General features: G+C 42.4%; 1 protein-coding gene across 2 annotated transcripts in view; it reads left to right on the forward strand.

Moving 5' to 3' along the window:
- The window catches only part of TMEM177 (transmembrane protein 177), a 31,277-nt gene extending 12,817 nt beyond the window's left edge, over positions 1–18,460 (forward strand). The window contains exons 1-2 of one of the 2 annotated variants that reach the window (XM_027879731.1): positions 14,040–14,097; positions 17,329–18,460. In XM_027879731.1, the coding sequence (XP_027735532.1) occupies positions 17,343–18,278 (936 nt within the window). In that variant the 5' untranslated portion in view covers positions 14,040–14,097; positions 17,329–17,342 and the 3' untranslated portion in view covers positions 18,279–18,460. Of the gene's footprint in view, positions 1–14,039; positions 14,098–17,328 lie in introns of those variants that run through there. The other variant, XM_027879732.1, reaches the window with a different exon arrangement.
- The last annotated feature ends 795 nt before the right edge of the window (positions 18,461–19,255 follow it).

A 19,255-nucleotide genomic window follows, 5' to 3' on the forward strand; every position in this document is an offset into this window, starting at 1 on the left:
TCCCAAGCACATCAGTAAAAAAATTTCTATTAGTTTAAATTAGAGAATGAGTGATCCTAAAATATGAGTCAGAACTGCACAACCCAGCTTTCATTGGGTCAGGCTTGAAGGCTCTTTCTTAAGCCACAGTCTAATACCTACTCACCCAAGTTTCTCCTGTGCAAAAATACTGGTTTACCAAAAGAGGCCCCAAACTCTGACTCTCTCCTTCCTTAACTGAGCTCCTGCTGCAGTACTGTAAATATTACCTAGGGATTTAGAGATTTGTTCTTCCACCCCTATAGCACCATCTTTTTTTCTCCATCCCTTCCCTAAGTCTTCTCCTCTGAAAGCCCCCACACTTTGCCCTGTGCCTTTATAGAAATGGCAAAAGCAATAAACTTTCATTTCCCTCTACAAACATTATGAAACTGCTTAATTATTAAAATGTCTGTGTTGTTTTCACTGGAGGGAAAAAGTCAAGCTCTGTGTGTTCTAACTGTTTGTTTTCTTCTCCGTTTCCTTGGCATGGGGTTCTTCTTTTATATATATAAGCTTAAGCAAACATTTCTCCAGACTCAGCATTCAAAAAGTTCCTGGTGAATTAAACCACTCTAGAATCACAAATCTGAATGTTTCAGTGGAGACATGATGAGGGGAGGTGATTTCATTTTATGGTAGGACATCTGCAGGACATCTATGAATCTCTGGAAGTGGAAGAATGCAGTTCTTTTTAAATCAGAAGAGTTGCAGTCAAAAACCTTCTTGAATCTATAGCTGAGCTACAGACAGTGTATTGCAGAAAGCATTTTCTAATCAAGACTTAGATGATGCTGTAATAAACTGTGGTTCATGAGATCTCTGTGCCTTGCACAGGGCATTCAGCACAGGGCAGCTCTGCAGAGAGGCTGTGCAGGCAGGGCTGCCTTCCCCACCTTGCCACAAGCTTCTCACAGCAGTGATGAGGATATCAGCTCCTGTCTGGAGAAGCAGCCTCCTGCCAAAGAGCTCAGGCTCTTCCCTCTTGCCCCAAACCACTCCTGCCCATGCTGGGAGGTGCCTGCAGGAGCTGCAGGCAAGAGAGAGCTCTCAGTTCCCTCTCTTAATGAAAGCTGCCAGCACTAAGGTTGATACTCCCTTTCTGGCTTTTCAAGGCCCCTCAATCTCTGCTCCAACAGATGGGCAGCACAAACATGGTGATTCTGGTGTATCTGGAGCCAGCATATGCAGGGGATTTGAGTGTACTTCCTGGCTCCAGTCCAAGTGTCAGCCAGCCTGGGAGAGGTTCCAGCCACAAACAAGTTCAGGACAAATGGCCAAAGTCTTTTTTCAGCCTGGAGAAAGTTGGCTTTGTGAAACATGCCCAGTGAAACCTGGACATATGGTGGCTTTAGCTGCAGAGAACTTCATGTGCATAATCCGCCTTCCCGCACTTCTGTCCATGACAGCTGGGAGGTCACTGTAATTATCCTGAATATGGATGCTGAGCAGCACTGAGCACTTGTCTGTTTGGGGGAAGAGAGAAAATCTGTTTGCAAACAGCTTGTAGCTTAATGTCTTCAAAGTGTGTCTGCCCCTTCTCGCTCATAAGGACCATGCACTCGGAGATCAGGCAGAGGATTAATGAAGTGGATACTCATCTACTGGAGGTTTTGCTAAAGCTGAGTCAGTAAACCCGATTAGTCGGCAGGATGTCCAGGCAAGATTAATTTGGGATTGGAAATAGGCTGGTAAAGAAATGCTGGGTGTGTTTCTCCTCCTCTGTCAGGCCTGTGAGTGGGTTTCATGCATGTGGGATGTGGTGTGATCATGTGGCTAGTCCATGAGGGAGGTTCTCAGCATTAAGTGGGATGAAATGCATGCATTACTCTCTAAGCTACAAGGAAAAACAGAAGGGAGGTCACTTTGTTCTCTCTTTGCACTGTTTACTTGCTGTTTTATCAGAACTTCAGTCCCTTCTCTATTATAGAATTATTTGTCTATACTCTAACTCTTGATGAGACTGGGGAATTTTAAATTAGATAGACACACTTAAGAGGTCATACAATTTCCCAAATTCATGCCTGAGAGCTAAGTCCAATTCAGTTACTGGTAACACCCAAAAGATACTAAAAGAACCCCAGAAGGATCCAGATTTAAGGCCAAGAAGACAGCGGAGTTGTCCTGATCCTACATCCTAGAGGCAGAGCACATCATCCTGTGTGCACTATTCAGGTTATAGCAATGCAAATTTTTCAGGATCAAGAAGTTTTGTGGATGGTGGCAATCAGAGTGGGAAGTGCACTTCCAAGTATGTCCCTCAAAACTACACTTTAGTGTCAGTCATTCCCTTGGGGGGCAGAAGGCTGAAGGACATAAGGGGGCTGACACTACAGGTCAGTAGGCACTGTGGTGTTTCATAAGCAACTCCCAGGGCGACAGTTTACAGAAGGACTTTCTGTACCCAGGACTTTTCCCAAATAATTATTAGACTTTCCAGGAAAGTTCAGTTATACAGAGTACATACAAAAGCATGACGTGGTGACCTCTGTGAGAGAACACAGCACTCCCTGCCTCAGAATTTGTCCTTAAAATGTCCAGTAGCTTCAGGCAAAGACAACTGGGGCTTCCTATCTGGGTTTAACTCTGCTCCTGCTCATACTTACTAAAGGTCCTTTAAAGTGTATAATGTTACCTGCTCTCAGCTTTGCAGGCTCACTGTGCAAGCAAGGGACTGTAACACAGAGCAGCAGGACGGTGTAAGGAGGAGGTGCTTTTGATTCTTGACCTGTTAACAACCCATACAGCTAATTTCAATATTTTGTATAGTTGTGTTTGGACAGAATGTGTTGATGTTTTGCTCTCTAAAACCCAGAAGGCATTTTTAGGATCTGCTAATGCTCTACTTCAATATTTTCAATACTTTCAATACCAGTGCTTGAATGAACTCTTTGATCACAGAATCATAGAATGGTTTGAGTTAGAAGGGACATTAAAGATCATCTATTCCCAACCCCTCTGTCTTCCACTAGATCAGGATGCTCAAAGCCGCATCCAACCTGGGCTAGATCACTTCCCAGGAAGGGGCATCAACAGCTTCTCTGGGCAATCTGTTCCTATGCCTCACTGCTCTCATAGGGAAGAATTTCTTCCTTATATCTAACCTAAACCTGCCTTCTTTTGGTTTCCAGTAATTACCCCAGAGTAAGAATAATGACTCCCAGAGTACTGTGCAAAATCAAAATTCCCTCCAAACCACCTGTCAAATACAGGTATTTTCCATAAAATCTGAAGGGGTATGGAACTGGATAGAACAGATTTACAGTGAACTGTTGTTCCTACTCGGGGAGGAGACTTTCTGGGTTAGCACAAAGCTTTAGAAAACAGAGGACTGAAACACAGCTCTCTGCCCTGATGTCTTCCTGCAACAGTCCCTGGAGGAAAGTATCATTTACGAATCACTGAGCCCGCAAGTTAAATGAGCTATGTTGTGTGATCTGTGCATTCAAGGAGGGGATCACTTCTTACATGATATGTGCGACGCCGCAGGCTGCTCTTAGAGAAGTAAATGACACTCTTGGACAAAAATGGTTTGATGTTTCTGCTTTCCAGGTCTTGCTATGGTGCAGATATTAAAGAATGGAAGAGGCATGGAATACAATGTTTATTGTGCACTGCAGTGAAGCTCTTCCCAGTCACACAGCCAAGTTTAAAGCTAAATTCAAATGAAAAGCAATTCATTTCAATAAATTAAAGTTTGCAAAAGATAACACTTTCCAGACAAAGCTGCTGAGGCAAACGATTTCCTCATCATCTTTGGAAGGAGAAAGTCACTTGGGAAGAGGTGAATGAAAATCAGTCAGGAGTGTCTGTCCCACAGCCTTTCACATAAGAGAACCTCCAAAAGCTGGAATGTTAGAAGGTCGTCTTGCAACTGCTCCCTGTTTCTGGAAGGTTGGTGCCTAGATCTGGCTGGCAGCTGATGGAAATGGGAATGTGTGGTACAGACCCAGCAGTGGATGCTGCAGGGAAGGAGCCACTTGTGCAGGGGACAGGTAAAGTGCCAACAAGTCGGTTGGAAGAGTGAGGTGGCACGTGTGCAATAAGGGTGAGAGAAGTGGGAGAACTTTTTTAAGCATCATAAGGCATTTCCCACTGAACAGAAGTTCTTCACTGAGCAGAGGAAATGGAGATGGAATTCACGATGAATTTTTAAACCATTCTCATCCAGAAAAATGCAACAATAATGAGGGAATCCTATTTCTTCTTGTGCTTGCCCCCACGATGATCTTACTTGGCCCATCTACTGTTTGGAGCCTTGTGCCTAACATTGCCTGGAAGGTGTTTAGTGCTCTGAACACATCTGGTTGTTGCATAAAGTCCCCAGCTACTTTAAACTAGTATTAAATCAAGACCAGCGTGAAGAAGAACTGAGGTCAGTCTGGTTTTCAAAGGAAAAATCTCTTGGACAAGTCTAAGCAGATCACCCTTCTGCTTAGAGTAGGAGAGTAAAACCCAGTTTAAAGCACTGAAGCACACATGCAGACCTAGTGACCTCCTGGGAAAGACTGTGAATTGAAGCTTGTCTATGTGTTGTTTATCCAGAAGTGATTATGTCATCACAAATGCACTTATTTTTCTATGCCGCTTTTCTAAAGATCTCCTTTAATTACCTTGGTTTGAGATAGCATTTGATAGCATCTAACAGCTGAACAACCCTGATCAGCACCTCTGATTACAAGAGACTAGTCAGGGTTGGAAAACAGAAGTTTTGCCTTATTTGCTTTAGAGCATTTATTCTTTTTATGCTTGATCCAAAACCCACTGGAGTCCAAATGAAAGTTTCCATTTCTTTAGGCTTTAGTTCAATACCTTTGCCAATAGCCATTTAGTCACAGCCTGACTGCTAGCATATGTAATGAAAACAAGTCTTGCAACTAGATGCTAAACAGTATTTGTGGACAGCAGGGGCTCAGCACAGACTTTAACGCTGGAGAAAGAGGCTCTCTAAGTCACTCCTAAGGTAATTTGGCAGGGTGAAGACTAGTGGCATGAGTGCACAAATGGTGTTGTCCATCTGGCATGATTTGCCCAGACAGATTGATTCTAAAATGACCCGAATGCAGCAAACTGTCCCCAACAAACCCTGATTCTGATATTCCTTGCCTGGACATACAGTAATTTGTGAATGCAGCTTGTTAGAGCTGAGGCATGCAGGCTCGGAAAAACATAAACCTGCAGCCAGGTTTTGTTACAGCCATTTAAATGGATTAATTCCTACACAGACAAAGTTGGTTGCTCTATTTATTTTTCCCCGTTTCCATGTGTATTAACTTACTCCCTGCAATCCCAGTGGAACAGAAATCAAACATCTCCTCATTAAAATTCAGAGCTATTAATTTTGGCATCCTCTGTGCAATAAGCAGCTTTATTTCAGATTGCACATAGCCTACATTTTGCACCATAGACAGCTTTACAGAATAAAGCAAGATATATAGCAGCCAAATAAAAGATGAAAGGACCAGTTTGAGCCCTCCAGGCACTGGGGTTTTTTGGGTGGAAGGTCAGCCAGGACTTTGTGGTCATTATTAACAGAGCAGGGGTTTTAGGTTCAGAGTTTTTATTAGAGTCTTTTCCCTACTGTTAATAACAGTAAACAAACAATTGAGGTCTTGATTTTTGTGTAAAATTACTAACTAGCCACCGGTGACATTCTTAGAAATGGCCCTTAATGTTTATCAAATATGGAGGTTAGAAAGAAAACAAGACTCAGGTGGCCTGGATCATGAGGGGAATCACTTAATTAACCTAGGGGAGGTTTAAGGGAGAGAGACAACCTGCAGGGGAATCAAATTTCTATTTTAGAAGAAAGGGGAGGAGGAAAGAGAGAGAAGAAATTGTATGTTGGGTTTTTGGTTTATTTTTTCCTGGTTTGCTGCTTGTTGTGCAAATGAAGCTTTTCTCACTGCTCCTGACTTATATTACCTTGGATAGGCTTGGACCATGAACAGGTTTGTTGATTTTTTTTTTTTTTTTACACTGTTTTTTTTTTCCCTGGGCTACAATTTGTCTGTGTGTGTGTGTTCCAATGTAAACTGTTAACTTCTGTTGTTCTCTTGCACAAAGCAAAAGCAAGCAACTGAATTGTTTGCAAGAGTACTCAGGAACAGTCTTCCTGATGGAATGCTGATATGTGTGTGCAGCAGATCACAGTATCAGAGAGATCTGTAAGCATAGCCAGCTCTTGCTGGTTACAGTGCAGTTTTGGAAGTTCTCTAAGCTTAAATCTGTAAACTTTCTATGAAGAAATCACATGACAGAAATAGATATATTTCTTAATAATATATGTTTTCGAGCTGAGGACATTGTGACTCATTCTCACCTGGTTGTCCCTCATCTGTGAAGCTGCTTTCTGAAAACCCCTTGGCTATCTGTTGTACTTGATATGGCTCCTCCTGACTTTGTTTTTAGCACTATATTATCTCTGGCAAGTACCCAATAAGTAGTCACCATAATATATGGTAAGTTTTCCTTTGTTTTTATGGATAACAGGGACTGATCCTCCAAACACAGCCTCCAGCTTTTTGATTGACTCTCCAGTTTGTTGGCTCCCATATGATTCTCCCAAATGTAACATGTGAGATCAGTCAGTGTTATCAACTCCAGATTAGCAGGGAGGTTATGTCTGATGAAGGCAAACCATTCTTGGCATTTAACAACTTCTGTTTCAGAACGTGGATTATCAGTTTAACAGTCTTCTGAAGCATTATCCCTGTGTTTTCCCTTGTGACTTGAGATATACAAATGTAACCTTTGGTGATAACAGGCCTTTGCAGGTGCGGTCCAACAATCACAGGTCCCTGCTTTGCATATTCTTTGTCAGAGTATTTTATGCTTGTTCATCTCCCTGTAGCATTTTGTTCTTACCATAATCCTCAGACTTTCTCAGTCCCTTGTTGGTGAGATGAAACTTGAAGAGGAGATTAATACAAACAACAGACTTCCTGAAACAAAGCTGGTTTCTGTAAACCAACATTCATTCCCCTTTGTAGGATGCTAGTTAGCCTGAAGTTTATCTCTGGATTTTCATGGTTGTTTCTCCTTGTGTAGAATTATTTGTAGGACAGAAAAAAAATGCAGAAGTGAGAAGTGTTATTGCTTTATACTGTGATCATGCTTTATCACTTTAAGCTATGCCAAACCTGTGGTCCTTCACTTTTCAGTACTGAGACCCAGAATATGACTGTAGTTTTAGACAGCTCTTGGAGGACAACATAAAAACTTGTTCTGGTGTGACTGTAGATGGCAACTACATCAGCTGTGTAGGTCTCCAATGCTTATTTTGAAAAGTACTCACAGCATCCTTCTCTAGAGCTTACCTTCACAGATTGGGATACTTATGCTTCAAACCAGCTATAGGACATTGTACACAGTGTAAACTTCATCAGGCATCACCAGCAACATATAACTGGAGTGGTAGTAGATGTACAAATGAACCTGGTTTTGTGGTATCCAGATTTCACTTTAGCAACTATCCTGAAAAAGCTATTGGCATGGAAAGCTAGTACTTAATTAAAGAGATGCTAGTACACCACGTAAACAAGCCTGTCTGTTCCAGTTCAAACTTCCTCCTTAAAAACAAATGAGTCTCTCTGGGTGATACTGCTCTCTTTGGACTTTTTAGCTGAGAGGGGATCTCTTCAAAACTTAATTCATATGCAAGAATGCATCACACACAGTTGATCCAGTCACTTAAAGCTGCAAGATGTTCAGTCTCAGATTTGTGAAGAACAGCTTCACAATGTTTCTTAAAGTACTGTAAAATCCTTAAGTGATTGATGCAATAGAAACACTGACTGTTCAGCGGCCGATCATGTTCTTCTTTTCCCTGAGAAAAGAGTGTGGGATCAGGCCCCTTTCCCTCCTACACACAGACATACCACAGTGCCAAAGCAGATACATTTCACCTGGTTTGGCAGAGCAGTTGGTTTATGGAGAACGGCTTTGGTTTATTGTAGCCACTCTCTGCTTCACACTCCATATAAGACTTGATCAGCTCCCACACAGAAGCTGTTATTTTATTTCTGTTTAACATGTTTTCCAAGGAAAAAAAATGCTGTGTGTTACAGCTATGCAGGATCCCATCTTCTCATTATGACCTTTTCCTAAAGTATTTTTAAGTATGATTTTTTTTGACTGAAAAAACCTACATGCAATACTGGGGGGTGGGGGAATCTGTAGCCCGGTAGATTTTATTTTTTAATTAGAAACTCCACAGGTTGGGCCTGGGAGTTTCCAGCTCCACAGGAAAGCACTGGGCAAACTGGCAATCAGCAGGGTAACATAAAGAAAACACTGGATTTGCAGTGGCAATAGAAAATGATCCCTGCATTAACAGAATGTATCTTTCATTACTATTATCAGCATAAGTCTTATTTTCCTTGACAGTAAAGGTGTGGATCTGAGCACTGGTAATAACATTGAATAAAGAAAGTCTTAAACAGATTGGATTCTTGTGAATTCAGTGCTCCAAATAGACCTCACTTTAACATTCATCTTGCATTTTCTCTTCATTTAATCCAATTATTTCTATTGATAACCCTTCCTTAGAACTGGGGTATCTTTTCAGCTGACTTGAGGTGCGGTGCAGTCTTTGGTCTGTTGCTTTTTCCTGGAGTATATACTGTTTTTTAGAGTAGCCTATGTTCAGTTTGTACCTTCCACAACTACTAATGAGATAGGAACATTTATCCTTATCTGCGCTGATAAGGATCTCCTTGGAAGGTCACAGCATTTCTGAAGTACCCCCACCATGGAGCAGTGACCGCCTAGGCCGACTCAGTGAAGCGGCCCCAATTTCTGCTTGCTGTCTGACTTTGCCTTTGCAGTAATGGTATCAGGAATTTTAAATATTCCCAAAGTTAGACAGTATGATTAAGTCTGTTTAAATATTATAGCATTTCCTCTAAGAATTGGCATCTTCTCCTTCCCAAGACGCATTGTTTCCAGTTCTGAAGGGAAATGGTGCTAATTAACTGTATTATGAAGACATGTGACATCTTAACTCACTAAAGGTACCTTCCTTGTAGGAGAACCAGCTAATTGCAGGACCAAAGCTCTTAAAAATTAAGGCTATATTAGTTATAGGTAATGAACAATAGTCCTGATAGAAAGCTTGGCTCATATGCACTGGCAAGAAATCTCAGGCTAGACAATGAACTTATGTTTGCAACTTTTTCATCAAATGGCATCTCTAATACAACTAGACCCTAAGGCAGTGTAAAATGCAATGTGGTTTAGGATTTCTCTGCACAGTGTAGATAGACCTGAAGCAGTTTTAAACAGCTGTAGAATACTTGCAGGACCAGGAGTTCAGCATTAATGGATTTGACCAGAATCTGTAAGTCCTTTTCTTCTTGAATCTCTGCTGCTGGTATCCAGATTTTTCCACTAGCATCCATGGTCACCTGGATATCACAGAATCATCAAGGTTGGAAGAGATCTTCAAGATCCTCTAGTCTAACAGTGAACCTAGCACCACTGCTGTTACCTCTAAACCATATCCCCAAAGTGGATATGTGTTTGCTAGTCTCATCAAAGGTTGCAAAGTACATTCAGATCAAGGATTTTTTGATGATTATACATAAAGGAGTTCTGCTTGAGGGAAAGATTTTCTCTTTTACTTCACAGGATGCTCAGTCTTTTATCATCAACTTCTGGTACATCCAGATAGAGCTGATGGAGCTTGTTCAATCAGTCCCCGGATCTAAAAATGCAATAGCAAAATGATAAAACCCTGCATATTTTCCCTTTTCCACATCTGCCACCACAAACAGCCTGCCTAAGTTTTAGGCAGATCTAGATCAGCAGATGAATACTTCAAAAACTCTGGAAATAGAAGTCAGTCCCACAGAGTTGTATAGCCAGCCAAATGCCTTGGAGCCTCTTTGCTGCCTTCTGAAACACAAGCTTTTCATCCCTGACCAGTTCTAAGCTGTGCTACATTAGGAAGAAAATATCTTCCCAGATCCTCTAAAGATTCTGCTTTACTTTGATCTATATACCTGCCAATACCAACAACAAAATTACTTATCTTTTCAGTCCTTCTAGAATACTGGGGTTTGAAGGTTTGATTTGAGGCCAGAAATATAATTCCCTATTCTATTCCCAGAGCTGTATTTCTAAATGTTCATCCTTTATTATGCTTGTCTAAATCACCCATCTTGAGAAGGCAGCACAAGGTATGTATATATCTTTAAAAACATATGCATACCCCAGGAATAGGATGATCTATTTGCAACAATTTATCTTTTTCGGCAGAAGAGGTTTAACAAGGAGATGTGAAACTTTTTATTCTACTGCTTCTTACACATGGCTTTTATTATCAGCATAAGACTGAAATTCCAGCTAAATCATGTCATGAAAACCCAACACACAAAGGAAAATGTGGTTTCTAACCTATGCTATCTGAGCCTATAGCAAAATCCTAGGGTACAGGCAAAATTTACAATTCTATCCCACATCAGCAGGAAGATGTGAATGTTATGTCTGGGATGAGAATGTAAGATGAGAAGTGGGAACGCGACACGCAAGGATATGTTATCCATATTGGCTGATATCTTCCTTTTTCAGCAACTGAAATCGCTGAGATGTCAACGGCTTTGAGCTTTTGCTCAATGCTGTGCACACGTCAATCCCACTGTCACTGTGCTATTAGCTGCAATTTGGAGATGTGCAACTTGTTCAGAGTGACGGGCTGGAAAGCCATTTTGCCATAAGCTTTTCTTTCCCTTCAGTGCAGTGAGATGACCATTTAAGTATGAACAGGTTTGAGCTTTCACACCTGTCAGGAAAATAATTGGTCACTTAATCCATCATTTTTCAATGCATTGTCTGCTGCCTTCTGCTGAGTTGGAAGTACTTCCAGAACAGGCCATTGTAAGTCACCTTAATAGAGGTATTTTCAAGGCATATGTTTTGCTCAAGAGCACTGCACTGCTCCTGCACATGCTCACTGCTCATTACTGAAGCACTAAGTCAGCAACACTGAAAACTGGGCCAGGGAGCTGCACCAAACAGCAGGCTGACATGTCATGCCCTTTCTCCACAAGATCTTCCCCGGATCTGCCAACACATCTTGCTCCAGGACCTTTTTGCGCTCCAACATTTCCTCTGTTATTCATCAGACTTCTCTGTCCTCACGCCTTGTAAAACCCCCTAATGTCTACACTGTCCAGTCCCCTGTTTATCATGATTGCTTCTGTAGGTAATTGGCAGATGATCCATGTCCTGCAGACTGTAAAACCTCTCTCTTCCTGCTATCAAGGTTACTCTATAGTCATGCACTCACACGGTGCGTTTTCCTAGTCCCAGACTCTTGCAGTGTTTCTTCCATCTGACACCTGGAACACGCAACGTTGCACAAACTTGGGCCAGAATTACAAGGCTCTTCATGGTACTCTCCAATAAATCTCATTTCTAGAGGCTGGATTATGGCAAAACTCGCCTAAAAGGGCAGATAAATCAGGTAAATTGACTCCATAGAGGAAGGAGATGTCGGGGGCAGAAATGTATATATCTTAGACTGGTGGACACTCACTGACTGACCACATTTACTTTGGAAATCACATAAGCAAAATAGACTGTGAAACCACAGAAATCATTAAGCAAAATCAACGACTCTGAGTTCTGTACTTAAATGTCAACCTTTTTCTTAATGTAGCAGCAAGACTTCATATATAGAAAGTAAGTTAGAGAGGCAGGTGATGGTAGGCACCTACGTGTCTTATGGTAAAACATCTGAGATAACTTTACCATGTTCCTGAATGAGTAATGTAGAGCATGTCCTATAGCACCACCTAGCAGGCTAATTTAAAATCCATATCCCTGGATTCCTGACTATAACCAGGTGCTTGTGCAACACAAACAGGGTGCACTTCAGTCTTCTTTCCCCTTCCTTGTTGTAACAGCTGCTTCTTGAAACCTGCCACTAATCACCACCTGGTGATTAGTAAAGTTGGGGTCTCTGCTTTTCATAGTCATATTTATTATAAACCTCTTAAGAGATACCACAGTAAAAATGCAATACTGTGCCAGATTCTTGACTCTGTGTGTAAGAAATCATTGTTTTCTAGACCTCTCCAGCTGGTACAGAAGGCAAAAGCACCAATCAGAAAGGCTTCACAAACCTACCCAACCCTGCCTCAATATTCACCAGTAGAATATGTAACTCTTAGTGACTCTCAGGCTTTTAAAACCCGTCATCACACTGTGTATTTCAGTTAGTGAGGAGTCTTGTCTCCCACTGTCCATCATCACCTGCATGCACGTCTTCTTTGTTCATCTGCATGAAGTATTAATATCAATGCTAATTTACAAATTGCAAGTTTGGGACAGATGATGAAGTTCCATGCTGAGGCTGCAGAGCCATGGCTCTGCTGATACAAAGTGGAAGGTGAAGCTCTCCTCTGGTTGCTTTTTTGTGTATGTTTTGGTGCGTTTTTTTTGGTCTATTTTTGCTCTGATTGCCTCTTATCTTGGTAAAGCCTTGGCACTGCTCAGACTTTTCAGTGCTCTCATTTGGCTTGATAACCTGATAGAAAATTACCCCTCTTTGTCTGTTACTATGTTTTCTGTTGATAGTGAGGCAGAAGTGGTGCACAAGAGGGTCTGATGGATGACAGACCTGGCAAAAAGTAAGTGGCTCAGAAGGTGGAGAATTTGGGATCTTTCCTCTGACTACTCCCTTTGGGTGGCAGCAAACTATTCCTCTGCCTTGCCATACTGCATAAAATCATTACCAAAGGGTAGAACTGCCCTCTCATGAAGGAGTGTATTTTCTTAGCAATTAGCAACTTGTTTATTGGAAATTAAAACCAAGGTTGTCATTCCAGCCTCTGTTCACAGCAGGGAGGGATCCTGGCTACGGTTAGCCAGGTCTGTTTAGCACTAGCATTTCTAAAATGCAGGAGATCATCTGGTAGAAAAAAAAGATAGGATAAATATCTTCATTAGGATACTTTCATGAAAATCCTAAAGGAAAAAAACCAGAATTTGAATAAGAACTCCTAAGTATTCAGTCTGCATCCTTTCCTGTGAAGTCAAATCTTGGGCTAAAATGTCTTGGAACGAAACTTTTACTGGTTAGAAATGCTTCACTCAGCAGCTGCTACAAAGAAAGATGTGCCGAAACTAAATCATAAGTAGAAAATAACCATGGCTGACTTTTATTTCTATTCTGCTGCACTACAAAGCATAATTTCCATTCGGATTGTGAAAAATGGTTACCTCGTGGCTGCCTGGTGTGAAGGGACATCTAAAACCAACATCAAGCACTAGTGCGTATTTCTCCTACAGATGAGGTGAAACCAACCTTTTAGCATCCCCTACCCAAATAATATCCTAACTTGGCCAAAAGCTTGTCCTTGTTCTGTAAGGACTCCACAACCCAAGGGCAAGGCTGGACTTAACAGAGCCCTGCCCTCGGAGGGCAGCGCTTCCCAAGGGTGCTGCCACCTCTTTGCTCCAGTAGACTCTTCCAGGGCTCTTAGTGCCCAGGTTGTGGAACAAATCCACACGGGATTATTGGGAAACTACACCGCCCACCTGCTTTGAGCAAACAGTAACCGCTAAGCAAATAAAAATCCCTGGACGTGCTATTTTTCCCCCCATTAGGAATGACAGAGAAAACAAATCCTGCATGACGGATGCCAGCTATGCCACTTGCCGCCCTGCCGGCAAGCACTCCTGCCCTGCAGTGGGGAGGGCTGTACCAATAATGCATATGTAATAATGTATTTTGCAGGAAGGACAGCGGGAGTGACAGCACAGAGCACAGGGACACAGAACTCATTTATGACTCGGGGAGAGCGGCTGCCCTTGGCGATGTCTCCTTGCTCCTCGCCTGGCGGGCCACAGGCAGCAGGTCGTGCCTCCCCGTGGGGAGATCTTCGTGCCCCATCGGGACTCCCGACCCGCCCGCTCGGTCCACGCCACGGCTCAATCTCTGTCCGTGCCACAACGCCGAGGCCCCTCTGAAGGGAGGCGCCTTCTCCGGGCCATGGCGGCGCCGCCCGCCCCTTTCCCGGCCCTTCCCGGCCCCTTCCGCCCGGCGGCTCCGCCTCGGCCCCGGGACGCTCGGTAGGTGCGACCGCGGCGTGGGGAGGGTGGATGTTTCTCCGCAGCGGGGCCTCGGGATTCTACAGCCTGTTTCAGCCGCCCCTCTCTTCCTGTATTTTTATTTTTCGTGACATCCCGAGCCCCAGAGGCGGGTCTGGCCCGTTTCCTGAGCGATAGATAGTGTTTTAAGCTGGGCTTTCCCCTCGCCTAACGTGTGATTATAAAACAATAAGTGCCACGATAACACACGCGCGTTATGGCAGAATATGCTTAGCTATCCCCGATTTAAGCTTTAGCTATTACAGTTCTCGGAGTTCACTGAGAATTTAAGTGCCCTTAACACCACAGAGCTAAATAATACTTCAGCATTTGGGGGGAGGGTGCCTTGTAAAAGTGGTGGTGGCTTCATGGGAACTAAACGATTAAATTTGCGGGATATGGACCGTATAAATTGCCTTGTAGCTTCCGGTTGCCTCCTCATACATAAATAGCACAAAGTTTATGAATAAAAATAAAGCTGCCATACGCAATTAAGGCTGCAATGGGATTTCTGCAGGAGCTGAGCAGCTGCACTGACCCTCGGGGAAGGTTTGAAAGCGCAAATGTTATAACATATCGAGGGCAATTTTCCTTTTATTTTCCTGAGTATTGACTGTTATGAGAAAACAAATACTCTCTGGCATTTCCTGCTTACTCTTGCATTAGGTGTGTAGCAGGGCTGTTAGGCATAATCCAGGCAAGCACACAGCCTGGGCTTCAAGGAGTCTACCCACAAAGGTTCAAAACCATGCCTGCACAAAGGATAATTTAATTTAAAAAATAATAATTAAAAAAAAACTGTTATAATTTCTATAAGTGAAGCAGGAAAATAGTGTTAATGCATTGAGGTGTATCCTGCCATTATGGCTGTTTAATTAGAAGTGTATAGATAAGCACAGGGTTTCCTGCCCTGCTTTCCTGTGGTTCAGCCGTGGGCTTCCCACCTGTCCAGATGTGCTTCCCAGCATCCCATTGACCAGGAGGAGTATTCAGTGACTCATGTGCTTGGCAAGCACCGTTTGGTCATGCAAGAAAGGAGAGTAGAGTTTTCACTGTGGTCTGTCCTTTCCCACACTGTATGGACTTAAGCAGAGGGGGAAACTGTCTCCTTGAAGTATTCCTAATCTTAAAAAGATGTTGACCAGCTTTAATGAGAGGGCACTCTAGCAGCAGAAACTTGGAAAGTGCTTGCCCCAGGTTCACATGCAGATCAAGTGATAGTCTCCCTACAATCATCCTCTTAGAAGTCCTGCCCTCCCCCACTGTAAGTGGCATGACCTTTTAAAAGAGATCTAGACTACCAGATTTGTCAAAGAGATCATAAAATTTCAAAGAGGTCATTTGGGTTCAGTATTACCATTTTCTGGTTTTTAGCTCTGTTATCAAAGAGACTTTCTCCTGAAACTGGGTTTCATCCAAGCTCTTGGCTCTTTAGCATGTTTTTCTTAAATAATATTGTCAAACAAATCACCACCTCCAGTCTTCAGCTGAATGTAAGAATACCACCAGTTATCACACTAAGAAATACATATTGAATTATTGTGTGCTTACATGCATCATTGTTTTTATTAAGCACTCAGTTTGTGTTCAGTGCAGCATAAACATTAAATAAGATTATTTTTCCCCTGGTGAGTTTACAGTCTGAAAGAGCTTCATCGGAAGGAGTAGTAATAACCCATCATTAAAACACTGCCTTTAAATTAATCCCTTTTTGTTTCCCTGTGGTTAATACTCATTTGCTGTTGATCATGACTGGTGTATCCTGGCATCTCATACAGTGCTGTTTGATGATGTTACAGACCCCAGTTGTCCACTCTACCCCTCTGTGAGAAGTTCTTGTTCAGTGTGAATGGAAGAAGAGAGCATATGTCTCTGTTTCAGCTGCTGCCATACAAAGCCCAGCAGCAGCATAGCTGAAACCCACCTTTGATGGTACTCCACACTAAGACTTTGGTTGTGCTAAGCACAATTTCCTTCTGCCACCTAGGCTTCCTGTAAGGACAGCTGGAAATACTCATGTCTTTAACAGCTGCAGCAAGATTTTAGGAAGCCTGTGTGTTAAAGGCCTGAGAGAAGAAACTTCGCAAATGCAAACAGGAGCATCCAGTTTTCACTGTTTTCTGTTGGATTTAGGCACCCAATTCACTTCTGTGTCTTTATAGTAAATCATTTTAGGGTGGAATTCTGTAGCCAATAGAATTTAAAAAAAAAAAAAAAAAATAAAATTGGAGCTTTCCTGAGCAGAGCACATCATATGGCTTGGACCATAAAAAGAACTGATGCTCCCCAAGGGAAGCAGGACTCTTGAACTGAAGGAGTTGGCAGGTTTGAAAGTTTTTAAGTTTATTTGCTTATTTAAAGCGTCACAACGTGTCTGCCCTGAAACAATTTCTGTTCCAGTTTCTGCTCTGGACTGCACATACTATTTGTCAGAGAGATTATTTCAGAGACAATTTTTTTAAAGTAGCTACTGAAAGCTTGTTCCTTTCTGAAAATAGCTTTTTGATGAGTAAGCTAGAACCACTGCCTGGAAGTTGAAATCTGAAAAAAAAAACCACAAAAAAACAAATAAACAAACAAAAAAAAAACTAGAAAAAACACATAGTGGTTTGGTTTGGGTTTATTGTTGGGGTTTGGGTTTGTTTGTTTGTTTGTTTTTTAACAGTGAGTTTGACTATCAATTAGAACGAATTCCTAAAGGAAAATTCTGTCTCCTGAAACTTATCATATCAAAATATGATCCTGTTTTGGAAGTTGTAGTTAAACTCAAGTTACTGCATTTAGCATTCAGGTTACTGCTTAAAATTTTTTGAACTCTACTGTAGAGGATGTTAGTGTAGATGAATTTAATTATTGGCTCTTTCTGACCTCAATATATATAGAATGTGTTGTGCTAGCAAAGACTGGACAAGTATGTTGGGTAAATACAGAGTGTGTATTGATTGCTGGGGAAGAGGAAGTGTGGTGGCTTTAGTATTGTTATTGTGGTAAATTGATTTACTGGAGGAGAGGGAGAAGTTAATTCTTCATATCAATCATCCTGTTTTCCAAGGCCCAAAAATTAATGCGAACCACTTTCTCTGTTAAGGTGTTTTGTTAATGTAAAGGAATGTTTATTTGGCTATTGTGCTCTGCTTTTTTTTTTTTTAAGTGCTAGGGAGATGAGAGAGCTATTTATGCACACTTTAATTCCTGATTTTGTGTTATAAGCAGGTTAGGATTTGGCTATGGCAGTGCGGTTCCTGCGGAAGACATCTGTGTGGTTAAAGAAGCACAAGACCACTGTGCTGGCCGTTTCTTGCGTGGGACTGTTTGGCGCAAACTTTTCCTATCATGTGTTTCCCGAGCAGACGTTCAAGCTCTTGCATGAGTGCTGGTCAGAGGGGCAGCCAGCCGAGCTTTCAGAGAGGCTCTGTGATGTGTTTCAGGATGTCCTTCGAGATACTGAAGTGAAGTCCCCTGACTCCTACAGAGCCTTTGCAGCTTCTGGCTTCCACCCTGTGAGCGCTGGAATTCCCTGGCTGCCTGCAGGCTCTTTGGTGGGCATCCCGCCGAACTTTGATAGCACAGCTGAGGATAAAAGAGGAATAGTCAACCATGTTGTTGTGATCAATGGCAAGAAAGTAGACTGGGAGAGCAGCGAAGGTGTTGCTTTGAGGGAAGCTCTCACATTTTCGCTCCAAGCTCAGAAGTTTGCCATCGCCAGAGAAGTTGCGTATTTGCAGAATGGCAGCCCTTTAAAAATTGCGGTTGTGGCTCCGGTTTGCTTAGCTGGTACATTTCTCTGTGGGAGAGGGATAAAGCTCTTTCTGGGTGTCTCTCATGGCCCTGTGATACTTCGCGGCCTCTGTAACATCATAACTGCAGCTGGTGGCTTGCTCTTCTATTACCTCTCTTACGACGCTCTGACCTATCGTGTGGACTGCAAGGCTGACAGAAGGGCAGCCATGGTTTCCAAAGACTACGCCAGAGGTGGGGTGGAATTTTATGATAAAATCTTGTCCCGCAACAGGATTCTTCGTGGTCTGATGGGCACACAAGGGATGAAAATGTATGCCCCGAGTGGTAACCTTTCCCCAAGACACTGGTTCAGAATAAAGTATACCCCATACACTTACCGGAGAAAGTTGATTGTTAATGTTTTAAGAGAGCTCCAGGCATAGGATAGGAGTGCTTGAATTTTAAACTTGTGAATTATGTATTTTGGAGCACTGCTGTGCTGCCTCTTTTTTTTTTTTTTTCCCTTCTGTATCTTCATTAGGATTTCGGGGTTTATTTTTGCATATAGTTCGGAAGGAGTTATTGCACATTCCCTGAATAAAGAATTCTCTCTTAAAATATTAAAGAGTTGCTTCAGAAGTGCTCTGTTCTGTGTGCATCTCAAATCACAAGACTGCTGAGGAGGGGAACTTCTCAGACACTGATATTGAAGTTCTGCTGTGCTGCTCTGCCTTCCTGCCAGTTCAGTCTGGAAAGTGGAGAGGAGCAAGTCCAATGGAGAGTTTTGGGAGCGTAATCATTTCAACTGGGTTGTTTGTATGTGTGTTTGCTCTTCCTCCTATGGAACAACACAAAGATGTTTAAAAAAACTGGGCAGCCTATATTATGCAGCTGCATAAATACCAAGACACAGTGTTTCTGTTCTGTGTAAGTTCTTGTGTCCTGTAAATTCTTATGCTGCAATCATCATTTTTCAGTAGGACACATTAGTTATGCTGCAGCTTATAGCAGTACAGACAGATTATTAACAGCACCTGCGTCATTTGCTTAAATCTAACTCTGCTCTCTCCAGGACATGGTGACTGCAGTGTGCATATCTTGAACGTTTCCCAGGAGTGGTGGTATGTAACAGGACTGTCATGGGTTGGTTGTTTTCTCACAAGTAAGATAAGCATGTTCATGAGTGGGTTTTCTGCTTGTTTTGGTATAGTTTTTGTTTAAGAAATATGTGTATGTCACCTCTTGTGTCAAAGATGGCACGGTACAAGACATAGGTCTGGCATTTGGTGCAGAAACTGGTGAGGTCTGTGATGGAGATTTGCCAAAGGAAGTCATTCCCCTGTTTCAGACTAGCTTAAGAAGATTTTGTCTGGCAGAACCAAGGTTTGCCCAGGATTACTAATCTTCTGGAAAGGTCTTT

This window comes from Empidonax traillii, unplaced genomic scaffold, assembly GCF_003031625.1.
Source record: "Empidonax traillii isolate 1590-97213 ecotype Southwest subspecies unplaced genomic scaffold, ASM303162v1 scaffold57:size2250009, whole genome shotgun sequence".
In the NCBI taxonomy this organism is placed as follows: domain Eukaryota; kingdom Metazoa; phylum Chordata; class Aves; order Passeriformes; family Tyrannidae; genus Empidonax; species Empidonax traillii.